At 37.0% G+C, this 21041-nt stretch overlaps 1 protein-coding gene across 1 annotated transcript in view; it reads right to left on the reverse strand.

The window, feature by feature from the left end:
• The window catches only part of WDPCP (WD repeat containing planar cell polarity effector), a 276699-nt gene that overhangs the window by 129658 nt on the left and 126000 nt on the right, over positions 1-21041 (reverse strand). The window contains exons 8-10 of the mRNA XM_027131634.1: positions 12942-13056; positions 10556-10689; positions 6869-7060 (exon numbers count right to left, since the gene is read on the reverse strand). Of these exons, the coding sequence (XP_026987435.1) occupies positions 6869-7060; positions 10556-10689; positions 12942-13056 (441 nt within the window). The remainder of the gene's footprint in view (positions 1-6868; positions 7061-10555; positions 10690-12941; positions 13057-21041) is intronic.

Genomic DNA, 21041 nt, shown 5'->3' on the forward strand with positions numbered 1-21041 from the left:
ATTTTATTTTTTTTATGTGATGATAAATGATACTGCTTCCTTAATTTCTCCTTCTGATCTTTTGTTAGTATATAGGAATGCAAGAGATTTCTGTGTATTAATTTTTTATCCTGCAAGTTTACCGAATTCATTGGTGTGCTCTACTAGTTTTCTGGTAGCATCTTTAGTATTTTTCTATGTATAGTATCATATCATCTGCAAACAGTGACAGTTTTACTTCTTCTTTTCCAATTTGTATCCCTTTTCTTTTTCTTCTCTGATTGCTGTGGCTAGGACTTCCAAAACTATGTTGAATAAAAGTGGACCGAGTGGGCATCCTTGTCTTGTTCCTGATCTTAGAAGGAATGCTTTCAGAATTTCGCCATTGAGTAGGATGTTAGCTGTGCGTTTGTCATATATGGCTCTTATTACGCTAAGGTATGTTCCCTCCATATCCACTTTCTGAAGAGTTTTTATCATAGATGTTGAATTTTATCAAAAGCTTTTTCTGCATCTATTGAGATGATCATATTGTTTTTATTCTTCAATTTGGTAATGTGGTGTATCACGCTGATTGATTTGTGAATACTGAAAAATCCTTGCATCCCTGGGATAAATTCCACTTGCTCAAGGTGTATGATCCTTTTAATGTATTGTTGGAGTCAGTTTGCTAGTATTTTGTTGAGGATTTTTGCATCTATGTTCATCAGTGAACATAGAACTGGCCTGTAATTCTCTTCATGATATCTTTGGTTTCGGTAACAGGGTGATGGTGGCCTCATAGAAAAGGTTCGGAAGTGTTCTGTCCTCTGCAATATTTTAGAATAGTTTCAGGACGATAGGTGTTAACTCTTCTCTAAATGTTTGGTAGAATTCACCTATGAAGCCATCTGGCCCTGGACTTTTGTTTGTTGGGAGTTTTAAAATTACTGATTCGATTTCAGTACTGGTAATTGGTCTGTTCATATTTTCTATTTCTTCCTGGTTTAGTCTTGAGAGATTGTACCTTTCTAAGAATTTGTCCATTTCTTCTATAATGTACCAGTTTATTGGCATGTAGTTCTTCATAGTAGTCTCTTATGATCCTTTGTGTTTCTGTGGTGTCTATTATAACTTCTCCTTTTTCGTTTCTGATTTTATTGATTTGGACCATCTCCCTTTTTTTCTTGATGAGTCTGTCTAAAGGTTTATCAGTTTTGCATATCATTTCAAAGAACTAGCTTTTAGTGTCACTGATCTTTTCTTTTTTTTTTTAGTCTCTACTTCATTTATTTTTGCCCTGACCTTTATGATTTCTTTCCTTCTACTAACTTTGGGTTTTGTTTGTTCTTTCTCTACTTGCTTTAGGAGTAAAGTTTGGCTGTTTACTTGAGATCTTTCTGGTTTCCTGCGGCAAGCTTGTATCGCTATAAATTTCCCTCTTAGAACTGCTTTTGCTGCATCCCATAGGTTTTAGATCATCGTATTTTCTTTTTCATTTGCCTCAAAAAATGTCTTGACAAAACTGACTACTAACTTGCAGAATTTTCAAAAGACAAAGAAACTTGTTGAACCACACCATGATGATGGAACAACAAAATCCAGACTGTGGGACACTGCAGTTTCAACAGATAAATTTTAATTTTAAAAAAAAGGGATGGGGCTTCCCTGGTGGCGCAGTGGTTGAGAGTCTGCCTGCCGGTGCAGGGGACGCGGGTTCGTGCCCCGGTCTAGGAGGATCCCACATGCCGCGGAGCGGCTGGGCCCGTGAGCCATGGCCGCTGAGCCTGTGCGAACGGAGCCTGTGCTCAGCAACGGGAGAGGCCACAGCGGTGAGAGGCCCGCGTACCGCAAAAAAAAAAAAAAAAAAAAGGGATGGAGTGGGAACTTGCAGATTAAAAGAGAGTTAAAAGACACATTAACTTGTTTTAAATAGATAATATTAAACTACAGTTTTGCAGGATGCACATTTAGGTGATAAAAACTATATGAGAAAATGTGTAAAAGTCACAATAGAGATTACTTTGGGGCACCAGGAAAGGGTTGAGATCAAAACAGAGTACGTGGCGCTATTGCTGGTGCCTGGCAAAGTTCTATTTCTTGACCTGAGTGTGGTTCAGGGGTGTTTCCTTAGTAAAAGCTCATTAAACTATATATTTAGTCTCTGTGGTTTTCCTTAGTGTGCTTTAAAATAAAGAGATTTTTTAAAAAAATCATCCCTAAAATAAAAAATCTTGGTTATCTGGTTGAAAGCTAACACAGTTCATACATTTCTTTGGAAGAGATGTCTTTTAAATATTTTGGCTTTTCAGTTGAATGCATTTATAATGCTTTCTGAATACTTCTTTTATCAAATTATACTATATTAAAAGTTGGTCACATTTTGACTTTCCCATCAGTTGGCTGCTCCTCTAAATCACTGCAAAATTAGTTTTTAATTTTTATGGGAAAAAACTTACCTTTGTGAGGTTGTATTTCCCTAGCCCTGACAACAGGTTTTAAGGTTTAATAGCTCTGCTTATGTGTTTTTGATTAATTTGGTTAAACAAATTCAAGTGACCTTTTCTGAGTAAGATATCTTGAAATTACTGCCATACTCAGAAAGCATTAACAAATCCATACAGCTGAAAAGGTAAAACATCTGCTTGAATACAAAGGTAAGGAAAGAGTAAGTTGTGTTGTCACCACATTTTTGACAAAGTTAATGAATTAAATAGTTCTATGATGACGGTAATCACCTTTTCCAAATTTAAGTATAAAGAGTGTGAGGAATTTAAGTAAAAATGACTACCATGTTATGTACAATAATCCATACAAACACCATTAAAAACTATTTTTAAGTGAATCGTACTGATAAAAAATTTGTTTTTCTTCATACTATTGTATATTTTTCAAAACAAATTTTTTTCCCCTAAACTACATAAATCTCTCTGTTCTGTGCTTCTAATTAAGATATGTACTGTTGTTTAGAGCTCTGCAGTGTGAAATTAGACCAGCAGTTTTCTAATATCCATAAAATAAATTAAGAAATGTTCCTCCTCTGAAAGACAGATAATTCAGTCACAGAGAGCTTACTTCTATGTTTCCTTTGTTTTCTTTTTTTTTTGCTGCTTGGTAAGCCAATTTTCTACTTGGAATTTACTGTTAACACTCTCATTTGGTTCAGTATGTGGGCTTTATCCTTTCCATGGTCTGTTATGCAAAAAAGATGGCTTAAAAATTTTTTTCCAGTCTGCTGTAAAGCAGTGGATCTCAACTTGGATGCACATGAGAATCACCTAGGGAACCTGTAAGAGAATACTGATGCCTCCTACCCCTCTGGAGATTCTGATATAACTGGTCTGGGTGGGCTCCTTTGTAAAAGCTCTGCAGGTGACTGTAATGTGTTGCCAAGGCTAAGAACCACTACTCTAGGATCTTGCCATTGTCCAAATAAAAGCTTACTATCTTTTCTGATTGAAATTGGGTGGGAAATTATTTTTTTTAAGTTCTATCATTTAATAAATGCAAAGATTAAATTTCTTCTCTATGAGGCTGCTACTTTTTTAGTCTGAGTTTTAGGGTTTAAGAGTATATCGTATCTCTTATTCTGAGGATTAGCTCAAGGAGTCTATTGGTCGCTAGTGAAAAAATATTTAAAGACATATGCCTGAATATTACTTTTATAGACTAGTGGTTTTAGTTCATGTTACCCTAAATAATGTGCTACAATTCACAGTTAAAGATTATGTCTTCACACACACACAAAGAAACAATTATTTCCCCAGACATTTCTTCCAAAAGCCATTCACCTTTTGCATATAGAAGTTCACGTGAGGTTCTGAAAAAGAAATCTTTACAAATTTTCCTAACAATTTTTTTTTTTTTTTTTTTTTTTGCGGTACGCGGGCTCTCACTGTTGTGGCCTCTCCCGTTGTGGAGCATAGGCTCTGGACGCACAGTCCCAGCAGCCATGGCTCACAGGCCCAGCCGCTCCGCGGCATGTGTGATCCTCCCGGACTGGGGCACGAACCCGTGTCCCCTGCATCGGCAGGCGGACTCTCAACCACTGTGCCACCAGGGAAGCTCTAACCGTTTAATTTTGATAGAGTGATTGAAAGACCCAAATTCAAGACAAAAGCTACTTGTCAGAAAAAATGAATTATATATCTTAATATATTATGATCAAAAAATTAGCTATGCAGTCAGTGGTGAACAATTAAAAATCAGGTGCAAGTATTATATACAACTTCATGAAAATCTATTCAAATACTTAAATAAGATGGATAATTTTCCAAAAATACAAATTAAGGAAAATGACTCAAGGAAAAGATAGAATTCCTGAAAAACAAACAACCCTCGAAAAATGGAATCAATTATAAAAAATCTACCTTCCTTGAAAAATAGCACACCCAGGCAGTTCTATATGAGTTTTACCAAACATTCAAGTATCATATAATTCCTTTTGGGACTAGTTCAGAGAGGAGAAAAGAGAAAAGCTAGTCAAATCACTCTATAGGGGTAGTACAACTTTGATATGAAACTTAGAAAGGATAGTAAAAAAAGTAAAATTGTGGGCTTCCCTGGTGGCGCAGTGGTTGGGAGTCTGCCTGCCAGTGCAGGGGGCGCAGGTTCGTGCCCTGGTCCGGGAGGATCCCGCATGCTGCGGAGCGGTTGGGCCTGTGAGCCATTGCTGCTGGGCCTGCGCATCCGGAGTCTGTGCTCCGCGACGGGAGAGGCCACGGCAGTGAGAGGCCCGCGTACCGCAAAAAAAAAAAAAAAAAAAGTAAAATTGTGTACCAACCTTGAGCAAATTGTATATCTCTTTAAAGTTCCCCCCTTATTATCTCTCTAGGTAGAAACAATCATTCCCCACTGGCTCCTCTACAGCTTACACATACTCTATCCACAGCATTATTTAACACTTTAGTGTACTCACATGTTTTCATATTTGTCTCTCATTGGTAGACACTAAGATCCTTGCGGGCAGGGATAGTTTTGTATTTATATCCCCTGGCATGAAATACAGTGCTTACTCCATGGTCATGCTCAGTAGTTGATGAATGATGTGAAAAGAGAGAGGGAAGGGCCTTTCAGGTAGAAATACCAGTAATTTGTACAGACAGGAGGTGGGAAATAAAGAAGCAGTAAACCATTTGGCTAGAACATAGATTTGTATAAAGAAATAACATTGGAAAGGTAAGTCAGGGCCAGTCAGGGGGACCTTTTCAGTGCCGAGGCTAAGTTTAGTTTCAAAATCTACTGAAGGCGTTTGAACACGCAATGGCTAAATCAGACCTGTGCTTCAGAATCCAGATGTGCACGTTTTTGAGCTGCCCAGGACCTATGTGGTTTAAATCCATCATTTTAAAAATTAGAAAACTACAGTCAGAGAGGGTAGGTGATCTACCCAAGGCCAAAGAACATAGTATTAGTTAAAAGCAGGCAGAAGCTGACAGGAAGTAAATTTGATTAAAGTCACACAGTATATGGTCAACCAACAGGCAAACCGAGGTTTATCCAACTCCAAAGTCCATAAACTAGATGACACCAGGAGATGAAGTACATAGACCATACGTATACCCTTTTTGAACAGTCCTAATTTCAGGTAATAAACTCATTTCAAATAAAGGTAATTTGTGTAATGTAAAACTAAAGGCTGATTTATATTATTTTTACTTTTATTATAAAACAGAACATTTAAAAGAATTCTAGTTGGCTTTATTATATTAAGTCATTTTGATTAAGTCTTTTATTCAGTTAGCTTCTGGACCCAAGATCAATAAAATGGTGGGCATGACAGGAACTGAACAGGAATAAAGCACTTCTTTATCCTCACAAAATCCATACCTGAAGCATTACAACTGGTATTAGTTACTACAACAAATTGGAAAAGTTCCAGAAAAAGGTAAAATAATTAGTTAAAAAGGACTCTTCAGTCTTAAAAGATAGCCTGTAAATTTATAAAACCAGAAGAGGTAGGTAGAGATAGAGAAAACTTGTACTTGTTCATTGTATCTCAGAATACTAATTCTGAAAAATTAAAAAACTTAAAGCCTAAAAGATAATGGATTTAGAGAAAATACAGGAACATACTATTTTACCCAAGCCAAAACATTAAAAAAAACAGGTTGGAGGAGGTTGCTTTTTTTAAAATTACATAAAAAAAGAAACAGAATTTCATACTCAAAGTACTGATGCAAGGTGAAAATAGCCATAGGTTCGTGATAATGAATGATGATGGAGAACCACTGTCAGGAATAGATAGGGCAAGATCTTGTCTGCACCTCTTAGATTAACCCTTTTTGTGCTCCTGTCCCAGGCAGGAAACTAGACTGAGAAGGCTGCTCTCCTAAAGCCCTCCTTACAAATCCTTGCCCCAGCCATGGTTTGGCACCACAGTCTTGCAGAAAATAGGCATTTGACTAATGTTTGCTACCTAACTAAAGTTTAAAGAAGGTGATTGATAACATAGCTTCGATAGGCATGAAATCATGAGCAAACAGTAATGACAGTACTAATAATGATAATGACAAGAATCACAATAATAATTGAGAGTTTAATATATGTAGTTATTGCTCTAAATGCATGTATTATCTCATTCATCTTCGTTAACTTTATTTTTCAAATAATGAAACCATAGAGGTTAGTAATCTGCTCAAGGACAGAGAGCTACGTAGTGGCAAAGCTTGGATTTGAACCCAGAAGCTTGTGCTATTAATCACTATGCTATTCAGGCAAGTCCTGAAACTGTGTATCCTCCAGATGTGATACTTTAAGGGATCCCATTTCATATGTAATTGCCTTTGTTGAACATTCGGAAAATAAATTACATGTTTTTAAAAGTATTCACACTTATTTCAGAATAGAAAACTAATAATCCTACTTTATTTTCTCTTCAATAAAATGTATAGATTTGCTTTAGATTTACCTCCAGTCTTCCTTGAGCATAACCCAGGAGCAGCAGATTGGCTCTGTCTTTCTCAGAAGAAATGGGGGCCCAAGGCCAAGCATCATCACTGACCAGTGGCCACCAGCAAACAACTACATCTTGAACACAATTGATAGCTAGACGACGCTGTGTTGTCCTGGTTACTGGGCCAGGGATTTCATAATAGGAAATCTAATGGTTAAAAAAAAAAAAAGCAGACAAGGATCATTTTTAAAATGCAAAATCCTCAAAGTATTGCAAAAATTAAAGCATCTGTAAATGTAGATAAATGCAAGTAAATATGCATGTTAAACATGTGCTTAAGGAGGTGTCAGAATTTACCAAATTCTTTTGACACATATATAAAAAAGACATATGTTCAAAATTCTCCCCATTTTTAGCAGAGGAAAGGAAAAGGAGAAATGTGAGTTAGGGAGGAATTGGCCATAGCAATCCCAATCAATACCAAAATGTACAGTCATGGTTGCTTGACAGTATCGACCTACACATAGGATTTAAGACCGGCTATATTAAATGACAAGTTCAGTACTGCTGACCAAGAGTGTCTGACTACTGTTTAAGACATAACATGTTAACAATGACTGAATGACTGACAACAATAAAAGGAAAAACAACTTGAGGCAAATATCACTTTAAAGAATATATGAGACACATACACAAAAATTCTGCATAAAGGGATAAGTCACAGCATCATGCTGCATAAAAGTTTATGCAGCTTCTGAGAATTATGCTTTTCTTTCTTAGGACGGATTTGTAGAATTTATTATTCAAACTATGTTATTTTGGAACATGGTTATTTGAAAACATAAGCACGGCACCATCTGGGTGACACATGCCAAGGAAATATAGATTGCACCGTATTTCTGCTTAAGGAATTAATGGAAGGTTGATAGCTTGGAAGCCAAAAAAAAAAAAAAAAAACTATCTTGCCATTGCTGGTCAGCAATAATCGAACCACTTTCTGGGGATTAAGCGCATGGCTAAGCCTACTGGACCAGACACTAGCAAAGGGCAGGGGGTCTTCTTATCAGAGAAATGCTTCTGGAGCCAGTCTCACTACATGACAGATTGCTTTCATATTCCTGTCTGCAAGGCAACAAAGGATGGCAGTAATGCGATAATGCCAGAGTGCAATGGGTGTTAAGAACCCGTTGCATTTATGTATTGTATTTAGTAAATAATCAGGCTCATCCAAATTGTGATCTCACCACTCAACCAAGGCCATTAAAATCAAGGTTAATGCTTTAATAATCCTCTGCTATTTTTTTTTAATATGGTCAAAAGGAACCCTTTTCTATTTGCATGCCCATAATATTATTGACCTCTTCATCCTCTGAATGCACATCAAAAGGAACTGAAATCAAAGTAATTACCAATGTTGTTCTCTCATGGTAAACATTTAACTCCTTGCACTGTCCCTGTCCCTTCACTGTTAAATAAATTGAATTGGATTTTTAAAATGTAGACAGGAAAACCCGTTAAAGGTCAACACTTTCAGGATATTTCCCCTACATTTTTCTTTGCCAAAATTGTTTCAATCTAAAAGGATTAAATTATGGTACAGCTGTAAAGAAAACCAGAATTATAGTACTCTACACTATTTCCTTGTTCTAAAATCCAAATGGGCAATGACAGACAACACAGATGTACTTTATGCTTTGAAGTGCAAATTCTTATATTTAAGCTCTCAATATCACTATTGTAACTAGCTATCTTCTTAAGAGAAATACCACAATGGAATTGCTAAGTCCTTAAAAATATAGCTACATTATTTTGATGTCCTACCTGCCATGTAAACATGTTACTTAAGAATTTCTAGATGAGAACTGGCACTTTCAGTCCTCACATAATGCAAATCATATATGTTATCTGAAATTTCATGTTTGCTATGAGTATTAATGGCATCAGTGTTCTATCACAATGGTCAGGAAGGCAAGTGAAATGAGTAAGTTTCTTAAAACATCCTTCCAATGGACAAATGGCAGTTTTTACTAAGTATTTAAATACCTATATTTAAAATACTGAACCAGAAAATGAAATCCATGGGTTTTCCAAAGGGAAGCAGGCTACTTCTCTAATGTAAAGAAATGACATGGAGTGCTCATGGAGTGCTTAATTTCTCAAAGCTAAAGGCAGAATGAATAAACAAATAAGTAACTCCCTTATTCAAGGTATAGGGCCCATATACTCGGTCTATTTTTCACATCTTTTCATCAGAAAAGATGACATCCTGACAGTTTCTCTCTGCTCTCATTAACGGGGAGCTAATATCATTCAGCTGAGAAGACTTTGCCAAATTATCCACCACACCTAAGATAGAGAAACTAGTCATACAAAATTTTATATAAATGCATTAAAAACAGTTACTTGAGCTAATGCATACTGGTGCATTTTAAAGACCAGTATTAGTAAATAAACAACATTTTAAGTAAATCTACAGTTAGCCATTCTGGAAAATAATACCCCATTAAGAATGCTAAACCAATTTTTTTTACTAAACAAAATATATGAATACCACTGATTTTCAGTTTAAAAGAATCAATATTATACAAAGTGTTATAGAAGCTCCACAAAGTTGGCAGACAAAACCAAATTTTAGTTTATTACCACAGTGAAACACTTATTTAATGTATTTTATCCCATGTTAAAAATCTTTTTTATAAGAGTAGATTTTTCCACTAAATAAAATTAAATCCTCCCATACCACCACCACCTCAGTCACAATAAGAAATAATGCAAAAGGGCAAAAGGTTAGGTTCAATACTACTTTTCAAACACACACACAAAGTTGACTTTTAAGAATCTTTGCCCTTGTTACAGACACTCTAGGTATGGTGTAAGTGTGCATCTTGTTTAAGGAAGCTGTATATCAGCCCCGTTCCCAGTGAACTGTCTCAAATCCACGTCACAGAGGCTGGATCAATCTTGCAAACACAAGTCCTTGCTGAAAAGAGGCCTTGAACTGAAACAGCCTGGAAAATGTATTAGATACTCATCCTACCAGAGAGTATGCCTTCCAAGCAGTTAAAATGTAATGTGGCAAAACTTAAATTAAATACATCATTTAAAATAAAAATCCTGCCTTAACAGATGTAAGGTCCCTGATACAAGGAAACAAATTACCTGGAGTTACTGAAGGGAGAGATACTAACACAGGAAGGAGATTTCTTTTTGCATTTTTCTCCACAGTTAGAGTTGGGTGTGGGGGGCGGGGGAGTCTTCCCACTCTTCGTTTATTACACATTTCTATTAACCTTTGAAAGTGCCTTCTTCTTTCTTTCTTTTCTTGTGAAATGGAAGCCAGAGCAGCTACCCTTGCCTAGAAGGATGATACCGGGTCTTAGGGGAAAATGAGAATGGTGTATATACTACCACTAGCAAGAAAACCATTTTCGAATGTATAACTTGCCTCTATTATCTGTCTCTGACTTCCGTAAGTACTATATAAATTACTCCAAGCATGCCACTGTTAGACCCCCATAATGAGAGTGAAAAAGAAAACTCTGGATGGCCACTGTTTCTAGTTGATCAAGCTTAATCTTATAATAACTCTGGTTTTTCTGAAATCCAGAATCATTCAATAAAAACAAGCATAACATCAACTCATGTGATACTCTAGCATACCTTAATAATTAACAATATGACTATATAAAATGAAATCTCTACCTTATAATCCAAGGCTGAGAGTTTTTCCAGTCTTTTGTTTATATCAGGAGAACCCATCTTCTTGGTAAACTGAATAAAACATAGTTTGTTTTGTGCCAAAAATGATAAGATGATAAAGCTGTCTGTGAGAAGAGCTTAAAAAAAAAAAAAGATTTGATAATACTAGCAAATACTAAGTTGGAATAAAATAATAAAGAATTAACAGTTTCTTCCACTGAAATGTTACAAAAAACTATTTTCAGAAGATAAATGAATATTAATTGAAATAACTAAAGTCTCCTAAATACCATTATGACATTTTACAAAGATAATAAAGATACTGGGAATAAACAACAATCATCAATCTAATCATGCATGGATTTGATACTTTTTCTTTTTTCCTAAGACCATTTCAATATACACTGATGTTTGGGGACAACCTCCAAATAAGATGTATTTGGAATAGGGCTAAGAAAAGCATAAAATAAAGACACATCTGAATGTAAAGATAAAAACGTTCACTTTTATTTGTGCTTAGCCTTTAATCCTGTGTTTATATGATATAAACCATCTGAGAATAAACTGGATCTATTAGGGGATACAGATCCGTGTTCTCCACCAATTTTTAAAAAAATTTTTCATCAATGAATCTTCTTTCTGAGGGTATACTAGTTGAATGAAATAAAGCATATTATATCCAATACACACATTATATAAAATAATATTTGATAATGAAGAGTAGCAAAAATATTTCTACAGCTTTATTTTTAGAGCACACAGGTAGATAATTAATATTCATAGGTTACATAAAGGGCCGTTAATGTTATAAAAATTGTTGATAAAAACATATAGTAGGAATTTGAGAAATGTTTTATATTGTTCCCAGCATAAAGAAATTATTGAATGTTTTATATATTTTTCTTTACTTCCATACCCTGACTGTGCAAGCAGTAACCAACAGTATATCTACACAATTACAGGAGAATCTGGAGAACTGCCAAGAAATCACATTGTTATCATGGTCTCATGAGAGTGTATCATTTGTGGTATAAATAAAAGAAACAAGTGAAAAAAGATATCTCAGTGACATGAATAGTGTTGGAAGTCTCCTTTTAATTCTTATGGAGGAGAATCAATATGACAAAATCATCACAGCCACTATTTTCTTTGCAGTGTCAATGAAGGGGTCAATTATTAGACATATGAAAATGGAACCTCTTCCATAGGGAAGCTTGCTTAGCACCATGATCCTATAAGGAAAAGGAAATGGCACACTTATAACCTTAACACCAGCTTTCATTATCAGGAATATGGCTAATGATAGCCAACCTGCAGAGTGCTTTTCTCTGCAGGATTTATTCAGAGATATTTATTCAGAGATAGCTAGTGAGCACACACAACAGAAGGAAGGTTTCTGTAATCTAACCTCTGTCCTTTCCATTAGATCACACTTTCCTTTGATTATTCAATTAAAGATACTGACAATTTTCAATCTCTAATGATAATGCAATCTGTTTCTTAGACCATTTTTTTTTACCTTGAATTAAAGAACATAATCTTAAAACTTCAGGAGTCAGCACACCGTAGTGCAAAGAAAATGGGCTTTGCAGCCAGAACCTGGGTTCAAATCTCAACCTAGTCATTTTTGGGCTAGTCCTTAGTATCTCATTAGTGGTCATGTTCCTTAGTATTTCAGCTTCAATTTCCTTACCCATAAAATGGAAATAACTATACCTTATAAGGAATAGATTTTAAATTAAATGATATACGTAGGTTAGCACAGCACAGAGCCTTTTAGGAATTAATAAATGTCAGTACCCTACTTTTTCGATTACTGGCTTAAAGTCTTTTTTTATGTGCTTCGTAGCAATTATGTACTGATTGCGGTATCACTTAATGGGATTCAGATTTATCTAGTATATTTGGCACTGACTTTTGATATTTATAAATACTGCCCAACTCTCTCAAAAGTTAGTATTCACAGACTTTGGTAACAGAGAATCTTCCTAACAGCCAAAACACAGGTTTTGTTTTTGCTTTTGTTTTTTTTACTGGTGGCTGTGTTGACAAATTTGGGTTATTTATTATTCAAAATTCATGTGAAAATGAAAAATATCTGAAATGTCAACACACCAAAAAAATAAACACCTCTTTTGAAAATACATTCACATTTTTTTAAGCAAAGAGTGAAAAATACTCAAGGATATGAGCCTAACACTTGACAAAAACTTTGATATTAAATATTAGTCACAACTTGTATGGGTCCCAGGGGTTGTAACTATGCTATTACAAGCAATTACTTGTGTTTTCAAGTCCCCAGTGGTAATAATTAGTCTACCTGTTGACACACTATTTCTCCTGCCCCACTGTTAATGCAGGCAATTGATTTGCACACGGGGGTAATTACCATCACTGATGGTGTCTGAGATGAGCTTCCCCACCAGGCTTCTGTCAATCACCACTTTCTCCAGCTGCGGCCCGGAAAGGCTTAAGGACACCAGCACACCTGAACCAAAGAGAAGCTAAAACCAGGGAAAGGGGGAGAGGGGGAGGGAGATATACTGAGAATTAGAATCTTTTAAAAATCTCTCTCCAAATGCACAACTTATACAGATATTTACATGTGCATCTACACCATGGAATTATAAAGAGCTTTTCTTCTTCAAAAAACAATCACTGACATTCTGAGTAAAAAGATACAGGTGGTTAAATGATGCAACACAATAAGGGCACTGATTAGTGCTATATGCAGAAACTGAATTTAGTCCATGTTTATTAGAAGTGTAATCTTCTAAATACTTATAAAATAACCGTGTGGAAAAAATTACTTTGCACTGCATTCAGAAATGTGATGTGTCTTCAACTGAAATGTTTTCAAAGATTACTATTTATATCAGAAATTAAAAGATTTCTTAAGCTTTGAATAATCAATGCTACACATTAAATAGAGAAAAGATGCCATCATTACAATATTAACAGCAAGTATTACCATTTTTTTTTTTTTGCGGTACGTGGGCCCCTCACAGCTGTGGCCTCTCCCGTTGAGGAGCACAGGCTCCGGACGCACAGGCCCAGCGGCCATGGCTCATGGGCCCAGCCGCTCCGCGGCACGTGGGATCCTCCCGGACCGAGGCATGAACCCACGTCCCCTGCACTGGCAGGTGGACTCCCAACCACTGCGCCACCAGGGAAGCCCTACAATTTATTTGGAATTTAAACCGCACTTCTACAAATAAAGATCTTGTCTAAAATATTAAAATACATGTAAATCAAGGCAATTAAAGTAAAATGGTAAAAAATTCATAAATAAATACCACATACCAGAAATAGCTTCTCAAGGAGATATACAGTAAAGTAGGCAGGCTTTATTAATATTAGCGTTCACCCAACCACCCAACAAAAGATGTCTGGATATCACCATTATGGTTTTATACTGCTCCTTTCCATTTGTGGCAGCATAATTCATTCATCTCCAAATGTTTAAAACTTCTGAAAGGACTATGCATATGTGTATGCTTGTTATCTATGAGATTATGAAATATCAACATTGGAAGAAATTGTTTCACCTTCACGGCAGCAGACTCAAAGCAGATGAATCATGGAATAGCATATGGTATAGAAAGAAAAAAACCAATTGTCAGTAAACTAATCATGAACATGCCAGCCAAACCTAAAGACAACTATGATTTTAAACAAAACAGGGGACTTCCCCACCTACCTAAGCATCATGTCCCAGCTAGAGAGGATGATTCTGTGACAAGACATACTGTGACATGTGTGAGAGATGAGCAGCATCAGGGACCAGGTTCATAAAAAAAAAGACCATTACCCCCCTACGGTCTAACAGATTCCAGGCACATGAATCAGAAAAGAAACTGAAGGGTCCCACATGACTTAATGAATTGCCCATTTCATGTTAATGCCCCCAAAGTGGGGCGGAGGGCAGGGGAAAGGAGAATTTAATCAACTTTATTGGTCTGTGAGACTAATAAGAGAAGGCACATTTGTTCCAAGAATTTCAAAATACTTCACAAATTAATTAATCTCTACTGAATTATGAATTACATCCAGCCCTGCCATATACCTTGATGACAAACACTGATAGTTCCCTTTTAGGGAATTCCCCCATAACAATATAACATATTATATTATATAACAATATATTATATAATAATATAATGTGGTCTTTACTCCCTACATTCTCCCTTCTCAGACAGGGAATCTTAGGGTCATCTTTCATATCTAGTTCTCCCCTTTATAATAGTTTTCTCCCTTCCTCATTTATTCAAAGCACCTCAAATACCTGCCCTTTTCTATTTATTTTTATCTACTAAAACTTTATACCTATACTCTTAAGCATCTCTTTTCTTCATTATCCACTGATTACTAGCTCCTTATGGATACTAGCTAGGCCACTTTTATCTTTGTATCTTCAGGGCCTAAAACAATGCCAGGCACACAGGAGGTGCTAACTAAATGTTTAGAGAAAGAATCATAATAGGATCACAGGATCAAATAATTCATAGTTAGAAGGAAACCTGGTCTAATCTTCCACTCCCACATGACATGGAAGTTCCTCTGCAGCATCCCTACAAGCATCCTTCAAGCATCCAGCCCATGCTTGAAAACTGCCAGTGACCAGAAGCTTATTACCTTACAGGAAAGCTGTTCTACCACTGGAAAGTCCTAATCAATTTAAAGATCATTCCTTCATTTTTTTTCATTCAACAGAAACTGAATGTTGATTATATGCCAAACACTAAACTAAATTTAGTGGCTCAAAAGTGAATCAAATATAACCCTTAAAATAGGTTAAATATAGGTTAGTAGAGAGAGGTAGGGATATAAGCAAGTAAGTGTAATAAAGCGTTACTGGTCCTATCATAAGAATACATACTGGGTAGACTGGGGGGACTAAGAAGAGGTGGCGATGCTTGAGCTTGAGGTGAAGGCTAACACCACCTTCTAAGAACTTCTACAGTAGCCCCAGTTTCTCTTCAATAGTGCTCTTTTTAAATATTAAAAGATAATAACATAGTGGTTAAGAACATGGACTCAAATCAAAATGAAATCAGCACTGGCTCTACCTCTTACTAGCTGTGTGACCTTGAGGGAGTTACTTAACTTCTGTAACTTCATTTCCTCCTCTGAGACGAGATATAATAATATCTACTTCATAGGATGAGGATTAAACTACTATTTACAAACAGTATCTAGAGTAATGTCTGGCACACAGTAAATGTCTGTAATTATAATTATTGTTATTATTATTCAAACATTACTCACATGTTTTCACTATACCATTTACCATCTCTGAACACATTCCTCTGTCTTTTTTAAAATCTTGTGCCCAGACTGGGCTCGATGTTAGATATGGAACACTAGACTCCAGGTGAGTTATAACCACTACAATTTTTTATCACTTTTCCTATTTGCTCTGATTTAACAAGGATACTGTCTCCAAGATATGTGCAAGTTCCTTCAGAACTTTGGAATTTAATTTGTCCAAGTCCCAAATTTGTTGTTCCTTATTTTGTGCTCTCACCACAATCATCATGAACTAACCCTCATCTCCTAATAGAAATTGCTTTTTCTATGTATGAGCACTTGTTATGTTATAAAATTAATTCTAAAAGACCACTTTTGTCGGATGGAGATGGAAAGTGCAACTGTGATAGTACGTAAAAGAGGGAACTTAAGCTGGAAAGGATTTGAAGGGGAAGTGTCAAGGCATAGCAGGAAAGCATACATACATCAGTAGATAAATGATATACACATGGAGATAGGGGCAGTGATTTGGGGACTGTGGATCCTGCCCACTGAGCTTGGGCATTCCTTCAGAATCTTTCTCAAAGGATGGGTGCAGCCACTAATGCATTCACTCATTCATTCCACAAATGAATATTTAGTATTTTGTATGACCCAGGCCCTGTTCTAGGCACTGAAGATACAGCACTGAACAAAACAGACAATGTCCTTGCCCTACCTCCCTTCAGGAAGCTTGCATTTGAGTGTGGACACAGAGAACAAAAAATAGTTTTAAAATAATGTCAGAAAGCAATAAGAACTACAGAGAAAAATAAAGCACAATACGGATGGAGGCTTTAGGAGGATGCTGTTTTAAGTAAATGACCAATAAAGAGAAGTAAAAACGCCTCCCTGAGGAGATGACATTTGAGTACAGATCCAAATGAAGTGAAAGAACAGGTGATATGATTATTTGGAGAAAGCGAGTTTGAGGCAGAGAACAGCAAATGTAAAAACTCTGAGGTTAGAATGTGCCTGGGACAACTGAGGAAAGGTAGGCCAGTGTGGCTTGTGGGGAGTGAGTGAGAGGGATATTCAGAGGATGAAATTAGCAAGGTAGTCAGGGGCCAGGTTACACTGGACGTTTCTGATGAGAAGCCATAGGGTTTTAAAAAGCAGAGAATTATAATTTATGTTTTAAAGAGGGATCAGGGCAGGGCTTCCCTGGTGGCGCAGTGGTTGAGAGTCTGCCTGCCGATGCAGGGGACACGGGTTCGAGCCCTGGTCTGGGAGGATCCCACATGCTGCGGAGCGGCTGGGCCCATGAGCCACAACTACTGAGCCTGTGCGTCTGGAGCCTGTGCTCCGCAACAAGAGGCCGTGATAGTGAGTGGCCCCCGCTCGCCGCAACTGGAGAAAGCCCTTGCACAGAAACGAAGACCCAACAGAGCCAAAAATAAATAAATAAATAAATTAATTAAAAATATATATACATATATATAAATAAATAAAGAGGGATCAGGGCAAGAGTAAAAGCAAGGAGACCATTAGGAAGCTATTGCAGTGGTCCAGGTGAGAGAAGATGATGGCTTGAACTAGAATGGCAATGCTAGAGGAAACAGTATGTCGATAGATTTGAGATATATTTTAAAGGGGACTTGCTGAAGAATTGGGTGTGGCATACAAGAGAAAAACTCAAAGGTTTTTGGGCTGAGCAACTACGTTTACTGAGATAGGAAACACTTGAGGAGAAGTAAATTTAGCTTGGGGGAATCGAGGGTTTGGTGTGGACATGTTAAGTTTAAGGTGTCTATGGACATATAAGTAGAGACATCAAGTAGTCTGAAGTTCTGGGTGAAGTGGTGGCTGGAGATTATATTTGGGAGTCATCAACAATGTAAAGGTAGTGTTTAAAGTCATGGAACTGAATAAGCTCTCCTTAAAAAGTGAGTGGAGAGATCATAAGGGTGGGGCCCTAATCTAATTTGACTGGTGTCCTTATAAGAGCAAGAGACACCAGAGGGCTCTCTTTGCATGTGCACACACAGAGAAAAGGCCATATGACAACGAAGTAAGAAGATGGCTGTTTACAAGTAAGGCAGAGAGGCCTCATCAGAAACCAACCCTCACAGCACCTTAGTCTTAGACGTCTAGCTTCTACAACTGTGAGAAAATAAATTTCTGTTGCTTAAGAAGAAAAAAGTGGAAAGAGAGAAAGAGGTCCAAGGTCTGAGCTCTGGGACATTCCAATCTTTAGAGGTGTTAAAAGATCAGGTTAGTCCTCTACTGACACCTAGTTTGGGTACTCATTAGGATCAAGGTATGTCCATCATTTCAGATTTCCAAATGTCTTGTGTCCTAGCAGTATCCCTAACACCAGATTTTGGAATAAGAAGGTATAAACAAATTAATAAATTAATTAATGCATTTTTATAAAACAACCTGTGGGGAAGCATAAGGTTTCCAAGTACACTGGTGCCAAAGATATTCCTGAATATAGTAATGGAGATAACCAGAATTAGGGGAAAAAAAGTAGTCTGAATCTCAGGAAAAGAATATTCTAGCCCAGACAGTAAAGTATCTCCACCTGTTTCCCCAAAAGGTTAGTTCTTAAGCTCTCCAAAATGGAAAAGCCTATGTAAGATTTGGCAGGACAAGAAGGAAAAAGGGCACCAAGATACTGTCCTACTCCACTACAAGGAACTGGAGAATTCAACAGCTCAGAAAATGAGAAAGAGCAGACAAAGAAGCAAAGGGAGACACCTCCAGAGCACATTTGAGTTTGAGAAGAGATCCACAGGATGAATAAATGAGAGGGCCCATGGGATTTCCCAACATTGTTCCAATTTTAATGTCGTTCCTTGTGCAGAAGATGACTAAGGCAAAATAGGAACTGAAACTTTTCCTTTTCTCCGATACCCTGTCAGACAGGAAGTATCTTCCTTGCTAGTTCTGCTCTGACCATGTTTCTTCCTATTGCTTTTATAATTTTTTCCTTCTCATTTTCTTCAATAAGCTCATACCAGAGAGGTGTGCTTTCTCTTTAAGAAACTAAGAAATGATTCCCATGATATTCAGATGGTTCTTCAAATTGGTTTCTCTTAACCTTATGTTGAGTACTTGATTAGAAGTGAAATGGAACTGGGAAAAGAAAGAGAAAATTTTACCAGATGACATCATTAAGCAAAACAAAACTTAAGCAACCACAAGAATCCGAGTTTCATTCACTCAGTAGATCAAAAATATGCGAGTGCCTCCTATATATGCCAAGTACACAGACGGGGATACAATGGTGAATGATGCAGGCATGTATTGGTAGAATATGCGTAGAATACGGCCGAAAATCTCATCTCAGAGAAGTGGAGATATTGGTTAAGACAGATGACTGCTTCCTAGAAGAGGCAGTTTAGTAGCCATAAAGAAGAGAAATATTATACCATACATCATGTATTGACCGATACATCATGGTCTCATGTATTGAAGAACTGGTGCAGTAAATAACTGTGAATGAGCTATTTTATAATGGTGATCGCAGCAATTTAATTGAACTCAGTATTCTCACTGGCTAAGGAAACTCCCCCCCAGATCATGTGATTATTATGACATCTGGGGAGAAGTGAAAAGTAAAGGCATGCAGGATCAGTACTAGAAATCAACATTGGGTGATACGTTCAATCCATCAGGCAGCCAAGACTGATCCCATGAAATCATCAGGAGACATGGGAGACAGCAGGTGCTAAACACTACAATCCAGAGAGGCAACAAAGTATTATGACCCCTGGAGTGAATTCTAGGGTTGAAGCAAATATTTAAAGTATCAATATTATAAACCATTCCTCTGGAGGCCCAGTGAATTTGCATCAGGATGAGACCCAATACCTCCCTCAACCCTGCCCCACAATCCAATCCATGGGATAAATTCTGGAGAAACTCATAACTATAGACAGACAAACAATTTTACATTGAGGAAATCTATAATGAAAGGTAGGGTCACTGATCATTTTAACAGATAACCTGCTGGAAGAGAGATAACATGTTTTCTGTAATTTATTCCTTCATTCAGCAAACATTTTTTTTTTTCGCGGTACGCGGGCCTCTCACTGTTGTGGCCTCTCCCGTTGCGGAGCATAGGCTCTGGACACGCAGGCCCAGCGGCCATGGCTTACGGGCCCAGCTGCTCCGCTGCATATGGGATCTTCCCGGACCGGGGCACGAACCCGTGTCCCCTGCATCAGCAGGTGGACTCTCAACCACTGTGCCACCAGGGAAGCCCTCAGCAAACATTACTGGGTATAGAGGGAAATCATGCCTGACTAATCCATTAAAGTAGAGAGACAAAAGTGAATGTAGTTAAGACAAGAATAAGAAAAAACCATTTAATTGACTCACTATAGGGAATTGACTAAGGAAAAGAAACAAAAGAACAAGAAATAAACAGGTATTTTTTTCTAGATAGAGAAGTGCTAACAATGGGGTTTCCCAAAGATTTCTGTGATGTTATTCAACATATGGAACAGATACATTCCTGGAAATTTGCCTGCTAAATCTATTTCAAATTACAAAATCTCATTTTCTCACTTATTCTCATTATAAAATGAGTGATGCTACAGTTTAATTCCTAATGTAATTTTAAATCCAGCTCTTTTATATATATGTGTATATATATAATAATTACATAAAATAAGTGATTGTTCTTAGAAAATACAATATTTTATGAAATGCACGAAAGAACATGGTACAAAGGTAAATCTTGTATTTGCCAGTAGTTTTAAGGATCTAAAGGATAAAAACAGTGGTAAGAAGTGAACAGGACAGCACATTACTTTTGTACAAAATCTTATAATTTACAGAGGACTTTAATACACACCATCTCTATAATTCATATGAAATGCCAGTACAACTCTGGTACATAGTAAGTACGTAAGTTAAAAAATAATAGTAACAAGGTTAATCCTCATACTAATTCACAATCAGAAGGGTAAAGTAACTAACCAAAGGTCTCATAATTAGTGGAGAAGTAGAGACCAAGACATAGGACAAATCCTATGTCCCCCCACAACCGGCCCGCCTAGAAACTAATATCCTTTAACTCTCACTCAGTTGATTTCCATGCAGTAGCCCATCTGGTTTTCTTCTCTCCAGCTCCTTCTTCAACCTAAACCAGCTTCCCTCTAAACCAGTGGTTCTCAAGTGTGGGGATGATTTTGGCCAGCAGGGGACATCTGGCAATGTCTGGAGACACTGTGGTTGTTGCAACTGT

Source organism: Aethalodelphis obliquidens, unplaced genomic scaffold (assembly GCF_003676395.1).
Source record: "Aethalodelphis obliquidens isolate GAN/ISIS:26980383/991018 unplaced genomic scaffold, ASM367639v1 scaffold40, whole genome shotgun sequence".
Lineage (NCBI taxonomy): Eukaryota > Metazoa > Chordata > Mammalia > Artiodactyla > Delphinidae > Aethalodelphis > Aethalodelphis obliquidens.